This window comes from Prinia subflava, chromosome 13 (genome assembly GCF_021018805.1).
Source record: "Prinia subflava isolate CZ2003 ecotype Zambia chromosome 13, Cam_Psub_1.2, whole genome shotgun sequence".
In the NCBI taxonomy this organism is placed as follows: Eukaryota; Metazoa; Chordata; class Aves; order Passeriformes; family Cisticolidae; genus Prinia; species Prinia subflava.
The window spans coordinates 8,248,476-8,269,915 of record NC_086259.1 but is presented as its reverse complement, the minus strand read 5'-3'; the positions used below and the strand labels follow the sequence as shown (position 1 = coordinate 8,269,915).

The 21,440-nt window shown below is 42.5% G+C and overlaps 1 protein-coding gene across 1 annotated transcript; it reads left to right on the top strand.

Annotated features, from left to right (window-relative positions):
* The first annotated feature begins 2,018 nt into the window (after positions 1-2,018).
* On the top strand, positions 2,019-20,584 carry N4BP1 (NEDD4 binding protein 1). Its single transcript, XM_063410643.1, has 7 exons — positions 2,019-2,423; positions 6,211-7,961; positions 11,588-11,718; positions 12,104-12,200; positions 13,421-13,528; positions 15,015-15,122; positions 17,173-20,584. The coding sequence occupies exons 1-7, from the start codon at positions 2,181-2,183 to the stop codon at positions 17,504-17,506; spliced, it is 2,772 nt and encodes a 923-aa protein (XP_063266713.1). The 5' UTR covers positions 2,019-2,180; the 3' UTR covers positions 17,507-20,584.
* The last annotated feature ends 856 nt before the right edge of the window (positions 20,585-21,440 follow it).

Here is a 21,440-nt window from a genome sequence, read left to right as displayed (position 1 = left end):
AGTCAGTAGGCCTTCTTTGATATGAGATATTCCAAAAGGCTGTGTCGATGTGGTAGAAATCAATTTTCTTTCAGCTTTTGAATGATATTTTGTGCCCCAAAATGCTGGTAATTTCATTTTTATTATAAAGTTCCTTGCTTACAAGGTGGTTTGTCAGTAATAGCTAAAAGCAACACTGGCTGCAGTGTCAGCATTTTAACAGCGGATGGCACCAATCACCTCAGAAATCGCCTCCCTAAATGTTCGCTTACATTCTTATGTGTGTGTTGTAGCGTAATTCGACGGGAAAGCGAAGTGCAAATGTCTGAACAACAAAAACAGAGGGGAAAAAATCTCTTCAGGAAAGTCTTTCAGGTAAGCATCTTCTTCAATATGACACTCCGTGTCAAAACCCTGTCCAGTGCAGAATGAGTGTTTGTGTGTAAATGCAGCCTGTGTACACAGATGTGGGGGTTTTTGCATTTTACCACTGCCACAGAAAAATATTTTATTTGGCTCAAGGACTGACTTCAAATTCAGACTGGAAAGGGTATATAGCAGTACCTGGATGTAAGATTTTAGCGAGATTTTCCTGTGGGCTGAGAACTGCAAACTGTCATTTGCCTAAAAACTTCTAATAGGGATACAAGTGGCTTTACAAATTGATATTTCATATTTCTATATTAAGTTTTTCTACTTTCCTTTAAAATATTAAAACAAATTATGAACATTTAAATGCACAACAATAAAATATTTGTCCTCCCTTTGGACACTGCATTTAATGAATGGCTGTTAAAATCTAATTTCACAGTGATGTTAAAGAGATGGCCAAAACAAGTTGGACTCAAATATTCCAAGGGGAACTTGGAAGATACTAACCTGTGTCTGGGATGGTATGAAAGGAGACATTTACTCCTCTGTACAACAGTATTGTCAGCTCTAGGCACTCAGAAGTCAACAGCAGTCTCAGGGATACTTTTTAAGACCTAATCTTATCCACATCTCTTTAACAGTTTGGAGGTGAGGGGGCCGCTAAGTGAAAATGTGCCTTCTATATTTTCCGAGCTATCAAAACTAAGAATTTGGGGATGGGAGCAACACTTCTATCCTCTGCCAGCGGAAGGGATAAAGCTTGCATTTATTTTTAAATGAAATCCAGGAAGAAAATACCAGAGCTCGCTGGGCCAAGAGTGTTACACCAAGGATTCCCCGCCAGGCGGGCGGGAGCCTGTGGCTGTGGCCGCGGGGCGGGGAGCGGCCCCTCCGTGGGGCTGTGCCGGGCGATAAGGCCGATAAGGGCTGCGGGGAGAGCTCGGGACACACAGACACGGAGAAGGACAGGAGCCGCGGGGTGGGGAACGACCGGGAGGAGGGGACAGAACGGCCGGGAGGAGGGACAGAGCGGCCGGGAGGAGGGGACAGAGCGGCCGGGAGGCGGGGACGGAGCGGCCGGGAGGAGGGACAGAGGGGCCGGGAGGAGGGGCGGGGAGGCCGGGAGGCGGGGCGGGGAGGCCGGGAGGCGGGGCGGGGAGGCTGGGCCTGAGGGCTCGGTGCAGCTCCGTGCCCTCAGCACCAGAGCCGGGCAGTCCTCGGCAATGGAGCTGCGGGAGCGGGTCCCGCGGAGAGACACAAAGCTGCTCAAGGGACTGGAGCATCTCCCTTACGAGGAAAGGCTGAGGGAGCTGGGCCTGTTCAGCCTCGGGAAGAGACGACTGAGAAGGGACCTCATGAATGTGTATAAATATCTTAAGGAGGGGGTACCAAGAGGATGGATCAGGCTCCGCTCGGTGGTGAACCTGATGCATAGGAAGTTCCACCTGAATATGAGGAAGAATTTGTTGCCTGTGCAGTGGGTGCGCACTGGAGCAGCTTGCCCAGAGAGGGTGTGCGCTGTGTGACGCTCCGTGCCTGCCGGGCGCCATGCTGCTCCGCGCGCTCCGGCACGCCCCGCTCGCGCACGGCCCCGCTCGCGCGCTGCCCCGCCGTGTCCCCGCCCCGTGGGGAGGGGTGGCCCCGCCCACACGGCTGCGCGTGGGGCGGGGCCGGGCAGGGAGCGGGGCCAGGCCGCCCGTGTTACCCATGGCGGCGCGGCTGCGGGCGGGCGCCGCCTGGAGCCGTCGCGGGCCGATGACGCGGGCGATCGGTGCGGCGTTTCCCGGTGCGGCGTTTCCCGGTGCGATGGGATTGCGCGCCCCGCGTTGATGGCGGCCCGGCGGACACCGCACGGCTCCGCGCCGGAGCCCAGGGTGGATGAGTTCACCGTCCCCGCCGAGAAGAGCCGCCTCCTGGAGCGCAGCCGTGGCCGCATCGAGGGCTTGTTCGAGGTGCGGCTGGCCGTGCTGGAGGCGCAGGAGGACTGGCGGCCCGCGCTGCAGCCGCCCAGCGCCAGCGCCAGGATCTGGGTGCAGCTGGCGGGCTGCACGAAGGCCGTGAGCACCGCCAAGGTACGGGCCGGGCGGGCGCTGGGCCGCGGGGGTGCGTGCGGAGAGGCCCCGCCGGACCGGCACGGCCGGGGCCGCGGGGCGGAGGAAGAAAGGGTGGGGAAAAACCGAGTGCCACAGGAGGAAACAGAAACGGCGCTGCTTTGGCAGATGGGTGTGTGCCCGGTGCCAGGGAGTCTCCGGCCGTGTTGACATAAGCGTAGGGAATAATGCGAAGCAACTCAGCTGGCAAGTGCAAAGTTCATGGGCACCGCGTTATGAAATAGTCCGGCCCGCAGCTGAGGGGTGGCACCGCTGAGGATGGGCCGACATTTGTTTTGAAGCGACATTAAAATGTTTCGGTTTCCTTCTTCCTCCAGAGCTCGAGCAATTCCTCGGAGTTGTTTGGGCGTTGCCATGTTTTGCCTTACCGACTTCGCTTGAGCTGTGGCTCTCAGCTCATTAGCAAAGTTCTCACTAAAGCTTAACGCAGCTGATACTTCCTTCATTAAAAGATTGTCAGACCTGAACAGCTTCACCAGTGTGGAGCAGATAGTTCTCTTTTTGTCTCTTTCTGTCTCTTTTTGTTCTCTTTGTCTCAGAGGGGACAACAGTTGCTATGAAGTGTCTTCACGTGTTAAATATCTTGCACAACTAACCTTTGGGGGGGGAGTTTCTCAGCAGTAATCCTGAAATTTATATTACTCATAGTGAGCCTGGCAAGTACAGCTGTTTGAATCATGTGATGAGAATTTTGGTGTGAGCAGTAGCTAAGCTGAAGGTCCCTTTCAAACCCAAAATCTTGATATATGGGCGTTGGTCGGTATGTTTGTTTAACTGCTCTTGGATGGCAGTGGGGATCTGGAGTTTGTGTTTTGTGACAGATTTCAGACTTGGCAGCTTGCTTTCAAAAGCTTGATTCCTCAGCTGTGTCATGCACTTGTTCCTCAACATCAGTTGTAAGGAAATTACTATGAATGTATAGGGAATTGAATTATTTGACTCTGAAATTTACCCTAAACCGATTTGCCTGGCTCAGAGAATCCAGAAACTGTTACAGGTTTCTTCTCCAGGCGTCTGCAGTGCAATTTCCCTTTTTTCCAGGAAGTTAAAGCACAAGAAATAAGTAGCACAAGATGTCAGTTTTCTAATTGCTGCTTTTCCTAACTAGATTTTTAAAAAATGTTTTCTACTCTTAATACTCTAAAGGGTATGAGAAATTTAATTTCTCTTATAGGTGGAGTGGATTTCAGACACTGTCTGGAGGAATTATTGACTAGAAAGTACAAAGAATTGCTCATCTTCTATTGAAAGGCTTGGTGATAAGCAGTATGTGTTTTAATTAATCAGTGACATGTAATCTATACATTCTCCACTGCTGCTTAGTTAAAAAAAAAGTTCCTAGATATAGCGTATCCTTTTCACCAATTATGTTATCTTGTTGCTCTGCAAAAGCAGTCAGGGGTGGAAAGTCACCCTGTGGGTTTTGCTGCGGAAGCATTTTGTGCTGATACACTCCTGGGGCAGCCTGCCTTGATAACCGTGATGATGTAACTTGAGGTGACAGGAAACGGGATTATGCAGTACCTCGTGTCGGTTCTCAGTTCCATTTCAAAGAATTAATGTTTGAGAGTAAATATAGATTGTAAAACGTGGGATACTTGGGATTCTGCAAATACAATGACTGCAGCTTAGAAGCTTCTGTCATTGCATTAGAGTTTTTAGCACAGAAAAAGGTATTTAGGAAAAGCAGTGCTATATGAAAGTATAAACAGTATACTGTATTGACAGAATTTTGAACTCTTGACACATCTAAAACAAGGTACTATAGTGAATTTACCTGTAGTAGCTTACAGGTGTGTCGTGGTTGGGGGGGGAGGTGAATTTTTCCAGGGAGATGTAGGCAAGCCAATTAGTAATCAGCTTTTCTGCTGACACCTGGATTGGTCACTCGGAGGTTTGGACACGCCTCTGAGGACACAAAGAGTTAAAAGCAGGAGTCTGGGGAGTTCGGTCGCTTTTTGGATCCCGGTTTCAGCAGAGAGACGTGTCAGGCCTCCTTCCCCTGCCCAGCCACGAGGCTGGGTGGGGGAGGAGAAAACACGTAGTCGGGCTCAAGTAAGCTGGAGCCCCGGGGGGGAGAAGAGAGTAGACAAGACTAGAACTGAGCTGCCCCGTCCAGGATGGAGGGGTGGAAAACTGTGGAAGTGCCTTCTGTGTGTGCTCACCCCCCTCCACCCCTAAACTCCAAGAGAAGGGGCCCAGCCACGTGGGGGGTTGCCGAGCCTGGGAGTGCCTGAGCCCGCACCCTGCTGGGAAATAGAAACTGTTAATTCTTGCTTAGCAGAAAGAAACTTTTCTTAGACATTAATTCTCATGACTAGTGATTTCAGAAAAAGGAGAAGGAAGCGGCCTGGGACTGAAGTAATAAAGCACGATTAGAAGGAACCTGATGGGCAAAGAATGAGAAGAGTAGCCTTCTGAGCTAGACTTTTCTTGCATAATGTCAGCCATGGACTGAACTTGAGTCTCTTTTGAACATAAACTGCATTTTTGGGTGGATGCAGCTGCCCTTGCTTTTGCTACAGTGACTGGCACTTAAAGAGTAGAGCGAGCAGAGAAAAGAGGGGGAGGGTGAGGTGGCGCCCTCTGCCCTCAGGGCAGACCTGCTCCTGGAACCCCGGCCCCTGAGTAAAAAAGAGAGAGCTCGGCATACAAGCATCCTTAAAAGAGCCCTGTATGCAGTTTTCAGCCTGTAGACAGCAGTGAGAGCGCTAGACATAAAAAAAAGAGAGTGTCACCCTGGCAGACTTCTCCAGGCAGTGCCATGGGTGACATGGGAACACATAAGGGGTAGACCCGTGTTTTCTAGAGAACAGTCTGTAGTGTGAGAGAGACTCCTCTCTCCCTTGCTAAATTGAAGATTAGTTTGTTTTTGAGTAGTGATTGTTTGATCTAAAACCCAAAGGTTGGTCTGTAAAGAGTGATGTGTGGAGAGGTAGAAACTGAGAGAAGAAATGTTCTAAGAAGTTTTTATTTCTGTCTCTGTGTGTGTTTAAGAGTATTTCTGTCCCTGTTCTTATGTAATGTAATAAAGTTTTGGTAGGTTTTTTTTTTGTTTTCAAGATTTAAGCCTGCTCTGCTCTGTTCCTGATCACATCCCACAGTAGCTGTTAAAGAAAAAACATATATTCATAAGTGCATTAACATCTAGCCAGTGCCAACCCATGACAAGGTGGCAGAAATAGCATTGGGGTTTTAATTTTTTTTTTTTTTTTTAAGTCTTTGAAAAACCTGAACTTCAGGAATAGCGAAGTATCTGGAGTGTGGTGTTTTCTGAGTCAGTAACAAAAATATAGGATGGCTGCTTCATGATAAGCCTTAGGAAATGTACTTTGTACTTACTGAACTTCTAAAAAATGTAATTTTTTAGAAGTTCAGGTTTATGGATGAAGTAGAACCCTAGTAAAAGGCATTTGTTCATGAAGAGCTCTCTTTGACTAAAGAATGGGGATGGGAAAATAAATCTCTTCTGCCAATCTTTTAAACTGTTTGATCTGCAAACCTGTTACTATCAGGTATAAACAAGAGAATGTAAAAGAGAGCCTTCTGTGACATCTATTGAAAAATCATTTTAGATATTGGTGGTTTATTTCTGTTGTCCTGTTTACTGGCAGTGTTTACTTTCTCACATTAGTTATGCTAAGTTTGCTTTATTTTCTAATGAATCTGTCCATTACTGACCTAATAAAAACCAACTGGATATATTAGGTTTTCACAACTCTTCACTCTGCTCTCTTTCTGCTCTTAGGAGTACATCAAGGGACTGTGTGAACCTGAGCTGGAAGAAAAGGAGCACTACCCGAAGGACATGCACTGCATCTTCGTTGGTGCACAGAGCCTGTTCCTCAACAGCCTTATTCAGGATACGTGTGCAGATGTGACAGTGCTGGAAATGGGATTGCTCAGCATCAAGGGGGGTGCAGAAGCTGTTGTTATGGCTCAAAGTCACGTGCAGCAGTTTGTGAAGCTTTTTGAGAATAATGAAAGTTTGTTAAATGACAGTGAATCAGAGATTAAAAAGCGGTTCAGACAGTTTGTGGAAGCACATGCAGATAAGTACACAATGGATTTACTGATTTTACCTAGTGCACTGAAAAGAGAACTCCTAGCTCTCACCCAAACTGATGTTTCTGAAGGGGAGACTAATATCATAGATCTCACAGGCTCTGAAAGCCCACAGCAGCTTGGACAAATCACCTCCAAAGTCACTGCTACAAACAGAGATGGAAGGGCAGATGGGGAGGAAGCAAGAAACAAGGCTGGCACACCTGTAACTGAGCTTACAAAGCAAATGGACACTGTGTTTTCTGATGCTCCTGAAACAAGGTTTGTTCCCATAAAGGGCCCTCTGTTAGAGGCAGTGACCTTTAAAGAGAGGCAGTCATGTAAAAGAAGGTCTTCTGATGAGGAGGAAAGGTTTCCTAAAAAGCATTTCTCTTTGGAAAATGATCAACAAGTGAAATCTGCTTTACACAAGGATCCTTCAGACCCTGATGCAGTTATTGATCTGGTTTTGGATAGCTGCAATGAATCAGATGGTCCTACTTACTGCCTTAAAGAAGGTGATACTCTCACTGAGGAAATGGAATATAAGATTCTTGTGAACTTTTTCAGAACAATGGGATATTCCCAAAATATTGTGGAAAAAGTCATTGGTATCCTAGGACAATCTGCAGAACCATTAATATTGCTAGAAGAAATTGAAAAGGAAAATTTAAAGTTTAAAGAAGAACATGAACAGTCGTCTCAACAGCCTAAAACTGTCAATCTTCCTTTAGGAAATAATGTCAATAATTCACAAAAGCTAGAAGACAAAGGAATTTCTAGGAGTAAAAGTCCACTTAAATCCAGTCCTACTTCAAAGGAGACAAAAAATGAATATCACAAAGTAAGAGGTGCTCCAGACACACAGCTTGGTGCAGAGGACAAAACACATAAATTGGTATGCAAATCATCATCCCCTCCCAACAAAAATTCAGTTCTGTGCTATAAACAGAGAGATGTTTATGGCCCTGGTAAGAACCACAACTCAAGGTCAAGCAATATAGAAACTGATGGTGGGGTAGCTTTCAGCACTGTGCAAGCTGGAACTCTAAAAGATGTTGGCTTTGTAGCCAGAGGGAGCTCAGACGTGCAGCATATCTCGAGTAAAACTGCATTTCAGCAGAAATCTGCAGGGCTCTCAGCTGTGCAGAACAGCCACCCTGGTTATGAGGAGCAGCTGGGACACTGCAGCTCTTCCCAAGCCAGGCCTCTCCACCAGCACCTTTCCCAAACCTCACATTGTGACAGTCCTGTCCCAGACCGGTTACTGCCTTCACAAAAACACCCTTCAAATCCAGATAGAGACACAGTGATCCCACATCCAGATCATTCAGTTACTGGAGTTCAGAGATTTTTGGACTCTCTGAAGAAGCCATACAAACTGGAGTTGATAAATGAACCTGGGAAACCATATTTAAAACACATAATTATTGATGGAAGCAATGTTGCATTTTCGTAAGTATTCTTTTCAGCTATCCCTTTATTAACAATGAACTTTGAGTGAAGTGGGGGCTAGGAGGTTGCAGTGGCACGTGGTACGGTTTTGCTAGCCAGGTTTTTGGTGTGCATGTACAGAGTTGTCCCACTTCAGAGTAATCTGATTTGAATCATTAGTGTTCAGCTAAATCTAACACTTCAGTCAGAAGTTATCTCAGAGCAAGCTTTGCTCTGTTGCAATCAGTGTTGTGCGTGAAGTTTAATTTGCTTTGCCAGTGCCTAACAACAGGGTTAAATTATTGTCAGCTGAAGTGGTTTGGGGGATGTTTTTGTGTTCTTAACATCTTGTAGTTTTAAAGTGGAGGTTCCCATCTAGTGGTGACATATTTCTCCTCTAGCAGCATTGCATATTAGTGCTTGGATCCTGTTGTTTTTTGCAAATGTATATATGTGTATTTACCAAGTATGCATTACTGAGGTTCCAGTATTTCCTTCGTGCACCCCAGTGGATTGCCCTGCCCCCCAGCTGGGCTGCACACACCCCACATGGGAGTAGGGCACAGTAGCTGGGTGTTATGTACAGTCCCCAAAAAGGTTATATAACACCTGGTGCCTTCTGCCCAGTCAAATGAAAACTGGTTATGAAATGTAAAGGACAGAGCTGCCTCAAAATAGCAGAACCATCGAGATATTCCAACATCCTACTAAATAATCAATGCTTGGGGGCTCTTGTTTTGATCATGTAAGTATTCTGCAGCTTCCCTCTGGCTGAGTATAGCCTCATTAGTTTCTTGCACTTCATAAAGTGAAGAGTTGTTTGCAAACCTGCTTTGATTTTTTTTTCTCAATTTTACTTCTCAATACCTTGAGAACTGCTTCCATGCCTATGCTGGTTCTGAGTTCTTTTGGCCCCCTTTTTGATGGGGGTATTAATGCATCACCCACATGCTTAGACTAATGCTGTATGGGTTTCAGAATCATTGCTTGCCTCATGTCATAAGTCTAGAAAACTGCAAAAGCTGTAGAGTTTTTTCTTTTGACGTGTGCAGCATGTCTAGCTGAGGCATCACCTTGCCAGTTGGGAAATGCACGGGGATTCAGTGAGAGCATTGCACTGATGCTGAGTGGAATTTTTTGACGAGTATCTTTAGGCACAGAGAATTAGGTGTTCACATTGTGTACCTGTGTGTGTGTGAATTGATTGTGGTATGAATGTTACTGCCTCAGACCTGCAGTTAAACTGTTACAACTATAGCGAGCTCGATGGAATTGCTTTTGTAAATGTTGAAGTGCTGGGTGATTGTGCTGCTAACCCCTTTTGCACCCTTATCTCTGCATCCATGGGCTTTGGACCCTCGCCTCCTTCTGCGTTCCTGGCTTCTGTGTAAATCACTCCAACTGATTCTAATTTGATCTTTGTATGCCTTAACCTGTGCAGTAAGTAATGAACTTACTCTTCACAAGTTCACAAGAGTGAATGTTGCCACCAAACTCTGTGAAGCCATATTTTCACAAATTCTTATCAAACCCTTCTTTGGCAATACCTTGGACAGTGTTTCTTTAAGCAGCCAAACCACTCATTTGCAACAGTATTTACTTTATTACAAACCAAAGGGAAAATGTTACATGTCCCAGAGGCAACCTTTGCTGCTTTGTGCTGCTTACAATCATCTTTTGTTTGACTTAGGAAATACCTTTGTAGGGTCTTCACAGGGTTCTAAAGAATTGGGACAGGCAAAACCAGCATTTGCAATGGCATTTGGAGAACAGATGCAGTCTTTGAGATGGATATCTTGCTGTGGTGATTTGCTGTCCCTTCAGGTGTTTCTCTAACTCAGTTAAAGCATTTCATATTTAATTTAGTTTAGCGGTGACAAATTTTTTCCTATTACAGCTTACATGAATTCTGTGTTATTTGATAAAGTTGCTTCTATTTGCATGCTTTTTCAAGTGATAGCAAAGCAGGATTTTGTGATCATTCAGGACAAATCAGGAGCTGCTTTTCTAAGCTTCAAAACACTTTAAAAAATGTACCTGTGTAGTTCACCCAGCTTGGAGCTCTAAAACAGGAGGATGAACAAGCAGAGAAGGCATAAATTTCAGCATGAATATTGAGACCTCTGCATTTCTTGAAGTCCAGTTGAGAATCATTAATTCACTGAAAATATTTAACAAAGTTTTCCAATTTAATGAATAGGATGCCTAACTTAAATTAGTGAGATGATGACTGCATTTAAAGTTTATGTCCCAGAAGGTTTAGAAAGAGAACTCATCTATGAAAATTGCCTTCCTTTATTTGACTGTTCTTGACACCAAGAATGCTTAATTTTATTAAGAGTAAGTGTGGCATAGTATTTTTTCCCCCTGGAAATTCTGTTAGTAAGTCATTTTTTTTGCCTTTTACATTTCAGATAAGGCTTATTCATTTTTGTGCCTTTCTACATAAAGAATTCCTCTCCAGATTCAGAGAACCTTAATAGATTTAAATTTTGGTAAACATTTTTTTTTCTAAAAAATTTACAAAACTGGAAAAGGATAAATGAGTGCTACTAAAGGCTGAGTTTCACTGTAAAATATTTCCATGGAAACCTTTCAAAGACCATTATGTTGGGAAGATTTCTTGGTAGGTTAAACTGGGGTTTAAATATAAGATTCTGTTCAAAACTAACAGGGATTACTATTAGGGTTAATAATATACACTTGCCTATTACTTGGGAGTTTGGTTTAAAAAAGGAATACCACTTGCTCACTAATTGTTAAAAGTATTTTGTAGTGATTTGACATCTAATTCCAAACATAGATTGTGCGCTATTTTGCAAGAAATGCTTTGGCTGTTCCTGCCATCAGTGCTGAATTAGCATGTCTTTTCTAGGGAATCTTATCTTTGTTTTGTCTAAGTGTAGCCTCTGAAAATGCTGCAGTCTGGTTAGTCAGTTAATTGTGCCGTGTGTTAACCAGGCAAATAGGGTCAACTCCACTTGGGAAGGGCCTCACAAAGTCATCAGTTCAAATCTTTGTGTCCCCTCATTTTAGGCAGCTGCTGGTTTTTCTGGAAAGTCACTTAAAAAAAGATAATGAACATCTTATATTTTAAAATGGAAAAAAAAATATTAATGCTAAAATCCAATGTTTTGAAAATATTTCTTCAAAGAAATTTCATTATTTTGCTTCAGAACAGTTGTTCAGGCTGTTGAAATGAAGGGAGAGGAGGCCTTAATAATTATCAGAGAGCAGTTCAGATGTAATCCTTGGTAATCAGTTGAACCAAAGATGTTCTATTTTGTAGTAGGACTGTATTGGGAACTACGACAATATTGGATTATTATAGTTTTAATCCATACTCGGTAGAGTTCAGAACCATCACTATGGGCCTCTTTTTTAAAGCTAAACCCACTTCTGATTACTCCATTGTTGTTGTGCCCAGGAAACTGGAAGGAGACCGAGCTATAAAGTTGCCAAGTGATGTATCTGTTCTCTTCTTTTGCTGAAAAGCTCTTTCCATTTAAAACATTTCTGTCTTCTTGTCTTGAGGCTCTATGTGGGACTTTCAGCTTCACTTTGCAAGGCTTTGTTCCATTTTCTTTATTTTCCTGGTAGTGAAACCCTGGTGAATTTAATCTCCCTTCTTTTTGCTTCACCCGCAGTCATGGTCTAAGGAAATTCTTCTCCTGTCGAGGAATTGCAATAGCTGTTGACTACTTCTGGAAACGTGGCCACAGAAATATCACTGTGTTCATTCCACAGTGGAGAACAAGACATGACCCTTCCATTACAGGTGAGGGACCTTTCCTGATGTTTCCTTAATTAAACCAGGCTGTGACTATTTCTTTGGGTACTTCTGTGAAGAATAAATGGAGAAGGAGTGTTTCTTCAAATGTTAAGCAGGAGCGGTGTGGCTGCTCAGCATGAGTAATTGGGTTTCCATACACGGTGGGAGAGACCCTGAAATGCTGTTTAGGCCACCAGGTGTGCAATCAGAGGAGGCCTTTTTGGTTTTTTTGTTTGCTCTTTAATTTCTAGTTTTTACCTCTTTTCCATTTTTTAGTATGAGCAATTCTTCAGCTATCAGTGTCATTTCTATAGCTTAATTGGTACAAAAATAGCCTATCTTCTCTCTACTAATTATATCTCAGACTAATTGTCAAATCATGTTTTAACAGAGCAGAATTTCTTAACACAGCTCGAGGATGTTGGAATATTGTCTTTAACCCCTGCAAGGATGGTTTTAGGAGCAAGAATTGCTTCTCATGATGACAGGTATACATAGTTTTAAAGTCTTTTTAAACATCTGACTAATGGTTGTAAAAGCTTAATATTTTGTTAATATTTCATTAGCTAGTTCTGCAACCTCTGTAGACAGAGCTATGCATCCACCTTAGACTGAGTTCTACATCTGTTACATTATTTCACTGTTGCAAGAAACACTACTGTGTATTCAGAAGGTCATGGAGAACTACAAATTTTCATGGCACTTAGGGAAAAAAAAAAAAAACAGTCTGAAGAAATTAATCTTCCAGTAATGTTTTTATGCTTTTCTGGTCATCATCTATGCCTGAATTGCCTTTTATGCTTGGGGCAAAATCAGCTACTGAACTATTTAGCCCCATTTTCTTCTTGATGCCATGTTGACACACAGACCTTGCTGGGTGTTTGGAGAAGTGTATTTGTAATCATGTGTCCACCAGTGGACTTACAAATTACTCTGACCACCAAAGATCAACCTCCAAATATGGGAATCTGTCAAGACACAGTAGGCTTTAGGAGTCTGTGTTGTGGGAGTTTCCTAATTCTTCACTAATCTTTTACATACACCCAGCCTTTCATAAGAAATGCTCTGGCAGTGCAGTTGAGATTGCAGTGGAAATAAGTGTTATAGTAACATTTTTGCACTTTCCTTTAAAAGGACACCATCCCTTATCTTGCGGCTAAAATAGTTTCAAATGGCAACAAATACATTTTCAGAGACATTATAAAAGAAAGCAAACATGCTTTTTTCTTAATAAATCAGTAGTTGTGTTTTGTCATAATTTATTTAACAGAAGGATTTTTAAGAAGTGTTGACAGAACAAACAACTAACATGCAGAACACTGACTTGCAGAACACAGACATTAATGCTAAGCAAAAAAGTGTATGGAAATGAGTTTGTGTTGGATTGTGTAATAAATACTGTAGTGTTCCATAAAGCAAGCCATTTACCTGTGCAAATATTTAGATCATGGGGTTTGGGGGCTTTTGCTCGTGTGTTTGTTTGGGTTTTTTAATGGGGAGGAAAACCTCCCTTGAAGACTCTGCTGCACTAAATAAATGCATGCTACCCAAACCTTGTTGTAAGTTTAAGGTGGGTAACAACAGAGTATTTTCCTGGTAATCATACAAATAGATTACTTCTGGATGATGACATGTTTAGTTTTCTAGATATTTGGATTGTTTTCAGCAAAACAAACTATCTTAGTGATCTTTGAAATTAATTTTACAGATTTTTATTACATCTTGCTGCTAAAACTGGAGGTGTTATTGTGACTAATGATAACTTCAGAGAATTTGTGACAGAATCATTTGCCTGGAGAGAAATTATTCAGAAAAGGTAATTATTAAATTTCTGTGAAATCTTAAAAGTCTGTCTGTCCTTCCAGTTGTAGGCACTCTACCTACATGTGGGGTTTTGCTATCTTTAATTAATCTGTGCAATGCAATTCTGGTAGATCCAAATAAAGAACTCTGTGATTCACTGTGGTGATTCATGGCCTTACAGTCATGTGTTGAGCAGTGTGACATCCCTGTTATTCAGATATTCTGTCATGTATGTGTGTCAGTTGCTCACATAAGCAGAGCTTGGTGTAACAGCACCCGTGTGTCCCTTCTGAAGGCTGGTGTTGGATCCTGTTTGAGCAGTCCACTTTCACTTCCACAGCCTCTCTTGCCTGAAAGCTCATTTTTTTGAGAGATACAGTGTCACTTTTTTTTGAGGATGTACAGTGTCACTTCTAATTGTTCAGAATCAATCCCTCTTTACTCCAGTGGGACAGAATGGCACAGCTGAAGGAAATGAGCACTTACAGCATATCCATGTAGCCATTTCCCTGCAACTTGTTCTTTGGGTTTAGATGAGCTCAGTTATCAAATATCCCTGCTTCATCTTGTGGAGTTTGTTTCTTCTTGTTTCTTTGTTAGTTTCTTGGGTTTCAGTGTTTGGGATTTTTTCCCTTTCAGTTGAATCAGGTTATTTTACTGCTAAGGTGTGACCTTCTGTTAATGAAATTTCCCACTAATTCCTCAGTGTCCCTGCCATCTTCTGAGGGTACATCTGTTACAGTGGCTGGGGTCAGTGTAGCTCTAATGAAATAAGTAACTAAAGACTTGCCCTGGATTCTCACAATATAGCTGTGAGACCATGGAGCTGATGCTGGCTAATCATGTAGGCCTTTACATCATTTCTTGAGTGACTTCTACCCAAGTCAGGTTCTGTTCTCCCACAGAACTTTAGCAAGAATACTTGGCATGGCACCTCGAGTGTGTGGTTTTTTAAGAGCTTATGTTAACATCTGCTATTAGTTTTACTTCCAGGGAAATTCCACTGTACCAAATCTCCTTGCAGACAAATTTCAGTTCAGCTGGGTTTTTTTCAGTGCAGATTTCTACCTGTCCCAAAGTGATTCCAGAAAAAAAAACTTAGTGTCTTAACTGTAAACATTTAATGCTATATTTGCTAGTTGTGTGGCTTTCTGCTAACACAAGCATTTCAGCTACATGACTGAAGATCCTTCCAAGGAAGGGGAGTTAGAACAATCAAAAAATCTCTAATCACCTAGAAAAATCCACAGTGGTCTTGTTGCAAATTTTCTGTCATAAAACAGTTGCTGGGAAAAAAATAAAAAAAGGAGCAAAGTTCTGTGTTCTGCAATGTAATAGGAAGAGTTCACAGCTGCCATGGAATTATTTTGACAGGGTTTACTAATTAATCTTCAGGGACTCCTGATACGGTGTCTACTCTAAGGAAATTTGCTCTGTGCTACAAAGGTGAAGGACAACAAGGGTGTAATACTTTGTTATTTAAAAGAACTCTCTTGCAGGTTGCTCCAGTACACTTTTGTTGGTGACATATTTATGGTTCCTGATGATCCTTTGGGAAGAAATGGACCCAGATTAGATGACTTCCTTCGAAGTGAAGGCTGTTCTAGGTATAAACACTGTTTTCACTTTTGTTTGACACAGTTGTTTCACTTTTGAAATAAACTGTTCTCCTGGTTCACTCACACACCTGTAAAGCACAGTAAAGTTACGCAGGAATACTGTAGCATGTAGCAGTTTAACAAAACAAAACAAAAAAACCCAAAACATTTTTCCTGTTACTTCAGTTGGTTCAGGAACTTCTGGTGACATTTTCCTCTACTGGAGATCTGAGAACTAAGATGAGTATGACAAAAGCTTCTTCTGAGATTGGACTGGTGGCTTTCAAGCACGGGTGTGTTAACAGCACCCAGAGGTGCAGGGATGTGGATATGTGGGGTTAATCACACTGATCTTATCTGAGACACCTTGGTTGGTCACTCCATGGTGGGACAAGAGGTGCTACAAACACTCTGCACTCAGGGGTTTTTGTCACATGGGAGACACTTCACCTCATGGTTGAGGGTACCTTACTGTTGTCAAAACTATTTTTGAGGCATTGTTATTAAATCTGTATTTGAGTAATAATTGTAAATATTAATGAACATTCATTTAAGATTAATGTACTTTTTAAATGTGCACATTTCAAAGTATGAATTTGCTTTGCATGAACTGCCAAGATTTGAGAATTAGTTTGCTCTTTTGCAGATAATGCTGTTCTTTCACCAGTTTAGGAATCAAAAATGCTAATAATTCTGAGGAGTACTGAGAGGGCTTTAAAAACAAGTGAAGTAACTTTAAAATTGGCAATAGAAAAGGCAAGCTATGCTTAAGGATTAATACAAAGAATAAGCAAGAATTTCATCTGGTTTTGAGGAAATATTTGAGGAAAGTGGAACATTTTTATACCGTGGATTACAAGCTGATTTGAAAATAAGTGTGTTGACATTAAAAAAGCAAGTGCAGTGCTAGAACTCCAGAAGGAAGTGCTAACTATTCAAGCTCTTCTACAAAACCTTTGAGATGTTATTTGGAACAGCGTGTTTTACCTGCCTGTGTCAGGTAAAGAGACATAAAATGAAAACAGAGTGTTCTGAGGTAGGTGAGTGTGATGACTGTAGAAATGGAGAGAGTTTTTTTAGAAGAGCACAGAAGAGCTTGGTTTCTTACCTGTAAACTTGGAACTGGAACTAGGCTTTGGGGTTGGGTTTGGGGTTGGGTTTTTTGAGGGGGCAGGGGCAGAAAGAACAGAAAAACTGCCAGTGCAAAAAGTTAATTTTGTTCCTTCACTGTGACTTTTCTACATGAGTTAAATGATGTAGAAAGCATAAACTGCACCAGGAACAAGATCAGAAACTGGAAGGATCTTCAGCAATTAGAAAATCTTTCCATGCTGAGTAATAGGAGGTATCATAACACAAATGCTTTTAAAATAGAGCTCTATAATTTAGATTCTGTTTCCCTTGGTGGTAGGAAACTAGACTGTAACATGAGTTCCACTTCACATTTTTCTGGTATCTGCTGGCATCTGAAGTAGACTGAACTTTAAATTTTGTAATGCTACCAGAGTAGCAAAACTTTCCAAAGTCTGAAATGAAATGTCAATAATTGAGGAAGAGTATTCAAATCTTGAGATTGCTAAATCAACTTAATTGCCCTGTTAAGACTACCATAAAAGGGAAACAAGGCCCTGATCTAAATATGAGCACAGCTCAGTCAAGAGCAAAAGTACATGAGGAATAGTCTCGTGAAGCAGTCTTGGGAGCCCCTTTGGTCTGTCAGCATTTTCACATGTTCCACGTCAGTGTACCTGTGTTCAATGTACCTTTTTATCTATACCTTTATAAAACAGTCTTTGACATTTGCTGCCAAGTAAAGGACTCATGGCATATTGAGGCTGTTCCTGGGTGATATTGATGTTAGTGGTGCCAGATTCATATTGAGAACTGTTACACCTCGTGTTTTGTTTCACTTTGAAGGAATGCTTGTCATTTGATTCCAGTCAGGAAGTGGCTGAGCAGCAGGGAAGTTTGTTATACACATTTCTCTTTTCTCTCTCAGGTACAGAGAGAGTTACAGCTAGCATCTCTTAGTTTAATTAATTTTTTTTTTGTTCCATAGAGATTCTTGGTCAACACTGAAGGCTTTACAGAGCAGTGAACAATATTCTGCTGAGATACCTTTCCTCCTCCCCGAAGGGAGCGGTGGCAGCGGGCAGCCTGGAGGCGGCAGAGCGCACGACGATCGCTCATCGCCGTGGCTCCCACGGCAGGGAAACGCTGAGCCTTGTCCAGCAGTCCCACCACAGAGGTCTGCCCCAGAAACTGTCCAGCTGAGAGAAGCCCTGATCAAAATTTTTCCTGACTATGAGCAAAGGCAGAAGATTGATAAAATACTAGCTGATCATCCATTCATGAGAGATCTTAATGCACTGTCTGCCATGGTGCTTGACTGAATGCTTACACAGCTTTTATATCACAACTGCTCTGACTAACAATTATCAATGTGAAGAAAAATGTCGCTCTTTTATGTTACTTTGTGAATATTAAAAACCTAATTTTATTTGTATAAACAAAGATATTTTTGTGGATGTTCTGTTCCTAACAGATATCAGGTTTTGATAAATTAAAAACTGCTCTCCTACAGATTTGTAGTAATATTTTCTGTGGAAAAAACCCCCTAACTCTTCTGCTTCACCTGAACTGCTTGTTAAAGCAGTGGCAGTACTCCCTTTTGAGCAGTGTGTTAGTACTTTTTACAGAACCCTTTTCCTGGAGGGCAGAATTCCTGTCAGTTGGAGACCCGTGTGTGGGAGCAGCTGCCAGCAGGTGGCAGCCGTGGGGATCCCCAGGAAAATCCAAGAAAATCCATTTGGTCTTCCAGGCTGAAAATGCTGTGTGGGATCGTTGGAAGAGAAAGTATAAATCTACAGCTCTCATCAGGAGAAGGTGTTTTGAATGCGTTAAAAGATCTGAAGCTACACTGGTTTTTAAATTAGAAATTATCTTGACCATCAATATTCTTTCAGAACAGTTTTAATATCTCTGACACCTGTTTGTCTTTGTCTTGCCTGGTTTAAGTGTGAATGGTGTGGTGTTAACAGAATGTGACACTGTCTGTATAGAAATGACTTTTTTGTGCAGAGCTACAGCTGCAGTCAGCTCCACCCCTTTAGATCTATTCTGGGATCTATCCCAAAAGCAAGGGGAAAAAAGGAAAATATTTTATGAAAGCTGACCAATAGCACCGAGCACCGCTTTCAAGAGCAGAGCAAAGTTAAGATTGTCTGTATCTCTGTACACACTGAAGTCTGTTACTCCTTCCTTTTAATCAATCTCTGGTGACAGGTGTTTGCATGAGTAAAATCAAATTGGACTGTAAAGAAAATTTCAATTTCTGTTGTACTGAGCCTTACCCTAAAGCATTAGTGGCTGTCTGTCCAGTTCTATGGGGTGTGAAATCACTCTTTGCTTATAGGCAAAAGAGCTGAAATACAATTGAGGAACAGGGGGTTTTGAAAAACTGTCTTTTTGCATGGCCCTGTCATGTTTTGTGACGTCAGAAACAGAAGGCAGTCTTGCTCTTCCCTGAGCACAAGCAACCTGAAAGAGAACAAAAAAGTTTTAGGAACAGTAGTTACAGCTTCTCAAAAATATAGGTGATGATGAAGGAAGGCCTTTACTGTTTCTATATCCAAACAATCTTAATTATTTTTTATTCGGTATAAGTGAGTGGGAGATTTGCTATGCAGGTGGGCAGAGTCCTTCTGATCAGCACATTTGCTGAGAAGTACTTCTCAGCTATAAAGTGTTATATAATCTCCAAGTTCTACCCCCATAAAAACTTAGGCAGGTTCCTAAAGCCTGTTACCACTGACTGCAGTTGGTATCATTTTAATAAATTGTAGGAGAATAAATCGTCAGCTCCCTCTCACTGCCTGGGGGGCCTGTGTACATGTGTGAACATGCTCCTTGAAGAACTTGTCTTCTTTCCATTAGGTATATCCCTGGTTGCATATGTTGTTTTCACTTTTTAGGTGCTGGTGTAGGGATGTAAATATACTGTAACCTTTATTTTACAGAATCAGCTGAGTTGGAAGGCACCCACAAGGATCATCCAGTCTAACTCCTGGCCCTGCACAGGACACTTCAACACTCCCACCCTGTGCCTGAGTGCATTGTCCAAACATTTCTTGGTTCTGTCAGGCTTGGGGCTGTGCCCACTTCCCTGGGGAGGCTGTTCAGTGCCCAACCACCCTCTGGGTGAGGAGCTTTTTCCTGATCTAACCTAAATACCCCCAACTCAGCCTCAAGCCTCAAGCCCTGTCACGAGAGTAAAGAGATTGGTACTCTTTCTTCTTTCTCTAGTTCTTTCTCCAGGATCCATTTCTGAAGCATGCCTTGTGCTATTCAACCTTTGGTTGCTGCAAAAACACGGCTAGAAGCAGTGTTTTGAGTGGAAAGTAACAGGGACTTTCCCTTACGTGTGAGTGATTCGGCATTTCCCTCTCCCTCCCTTTAAAGGGGTAAAGTCCTAAAACTGATTCCTGGTGTGATGCCAAGTGCAGGATTTCTGTGACAAATACAGCAGTTTACTGTTAAAAGGAGCGTTTTCTTTTACGTTTTAAGAGCATGTCATGTAAACAATTTTATTGCAGTTGTAAACAAGCGAAGCTCAGATGAGTCCCAGTAGTGGGTGCTAGTGCTGCTGTTTTCCTTCCTGTTTTAGTGCCATATTAGGGCAGCTCGTGTTTTGGAAGAGCATTTCTGAACCAGAGAGAGAGTGCCTGTGAAAGTTCCATGACAAACAGTGACTCACACAGTGCCTTTCTAATACTGGCAGTGTTTCCTTCTGTTTTGCAAGTGTGCAGACTGTGTTTGATATGAATGCCTTTCTTGCTAGAATTTTGTGTAACTGCATTAAGTGCTATTTTTAGATCAGGGCCTGGTTTATGTGCTGGATGGCTTTTTTATTGGAAAGGTTGTAGCTCTGCTATACTTCATGGGTAAGACCCGTTATTTTCATAAATGCAGTTTAGAATAATAATGACTTTGCAGATTTCAAGACCTAATCTGCTGTCTGGTATTTGGAGGAGTCTGGTTGTATAAGTAGGTATTTCTCTGATGTGTTCAGTTTCTCTTTTTTTAATCACAGAATGGAAACCCAAGTGCCTTACAACAGTCTTAACTCATGGTGTTCAGACTATTCCTGGCCTTTCTGACTGCTCCTGTTTGTGCTCAGTTTTGTACATAAATCTACCGGTTTTGTATATGTTGGTATGTAACTCTGTGTATACAGAGGAAATACTGCAGTGCTCAAGTAGATGGTATAGATGATGACTTTTGAAAAACAGATGGATTTTAGATTTGTATTATTTTTTTACCTGTGTATTGTATGGATCTGTGTTTAGAATGTGGTTCCATTGTACTGTTCAAACTCTGCTGAGCTGTGTATGACCATCCCAAGTTTTTGCTGTCTGCTTTGTGGCTCACTAAGTTCTGTCAGATTGCATTATATAATTTTTAATGGCTAATTCAAAGGAAGCATTTTTTAAGAAGAAACTGGGTTTGAATGCATTGAGTCCCCTTTTCAGTCTCCACTTGAGTATTTTTTAACTGTTTCAGGAATGATATTTTAAGTGTACATAAGAGAATTAAAATATTACCTATTTTTAATTAAACAGAAACAACAATCCACAAACATCAGAATTCTGCTGAAATATATCAATTAAGTTTTATTATCAGGTTTCACTAAGTATAGGAATAATTGTGATTCAAATCCAAGGCCAAGTATAATTTTTCTCCTTGGTTGTTGAATGAGCATGCGATATTCAAAGTATTGAGTCTTAGTACTGTTAATTTCAATATAAAGACTCTATTCATCAAAAATGCAAGGCTGGCTTGCATGTGTTTTGTACAGAAACACACACACACACGCCCTTCTTAGTAAGAACGGTGAAGGTGAATCCAAAGCGGGCGATTGGTTTGGTTTGGTTCAGTTGGGTTGGGTTTGGTTCAGTTGGGTTGGGTTTGGTTAGGTTTGGTTCGGTTTCCCGGGGCGCTGCGGGTTTGGTTTGTTTTGGTCCCAGCGCTGTCCCCGCGGTGGCAGGAGGTGGCAGGAGGTGACAGGAGGAGGCAGAGGTGACAGGAGGAGGCAGAGGTGACAGAGGTGACAGGAGGAGGCAGAGGTGGCAGAGGTGACAGGAGGTGGCAGAGGTGACAGGAGGAGGCAGAGGTGACAGAGGTGACAGGAGGTGGCAGAGGTGACAGGAGGTGGCAGAGGTGACAGGAGGTGGCGCCGCCGGCCCGCGCCTCGGCGGCGCCGGCAGCGAGGGGCACGGCGCGGGTGCCCTGCCTGAGGGCACGGCCGCGCTCGGGCTCTGCCATCGC

What these genes read in the sequence shown, in the direction of transcription:
- N4BP1 (XM_063410643.1), top strand. Translation starts at nt 2,181, where the DNA reads ATGGCGGCCCGGCGGACACCGCACGGCTCCGCGCCGGAGCCCAGGGTG. An exon ending in GGAAGCAATGTTGCATTTTC is followed by an intron (nt 7,962 to 11,587) that starts GTAAGTATTCTT and finishes CTTCACCCGCAG; the next exon opens with TCATGGTCTAAGGAAATTCT. An exon ending in CGAAGTGAAGGCTGTTCTAG is followed by an intron (nt 15,123 to 17,172) that starts GTATAAACACTG and finishes TTTGTTCCATAG; the next exon opens with AGATTCTTGGTCAACACTGA.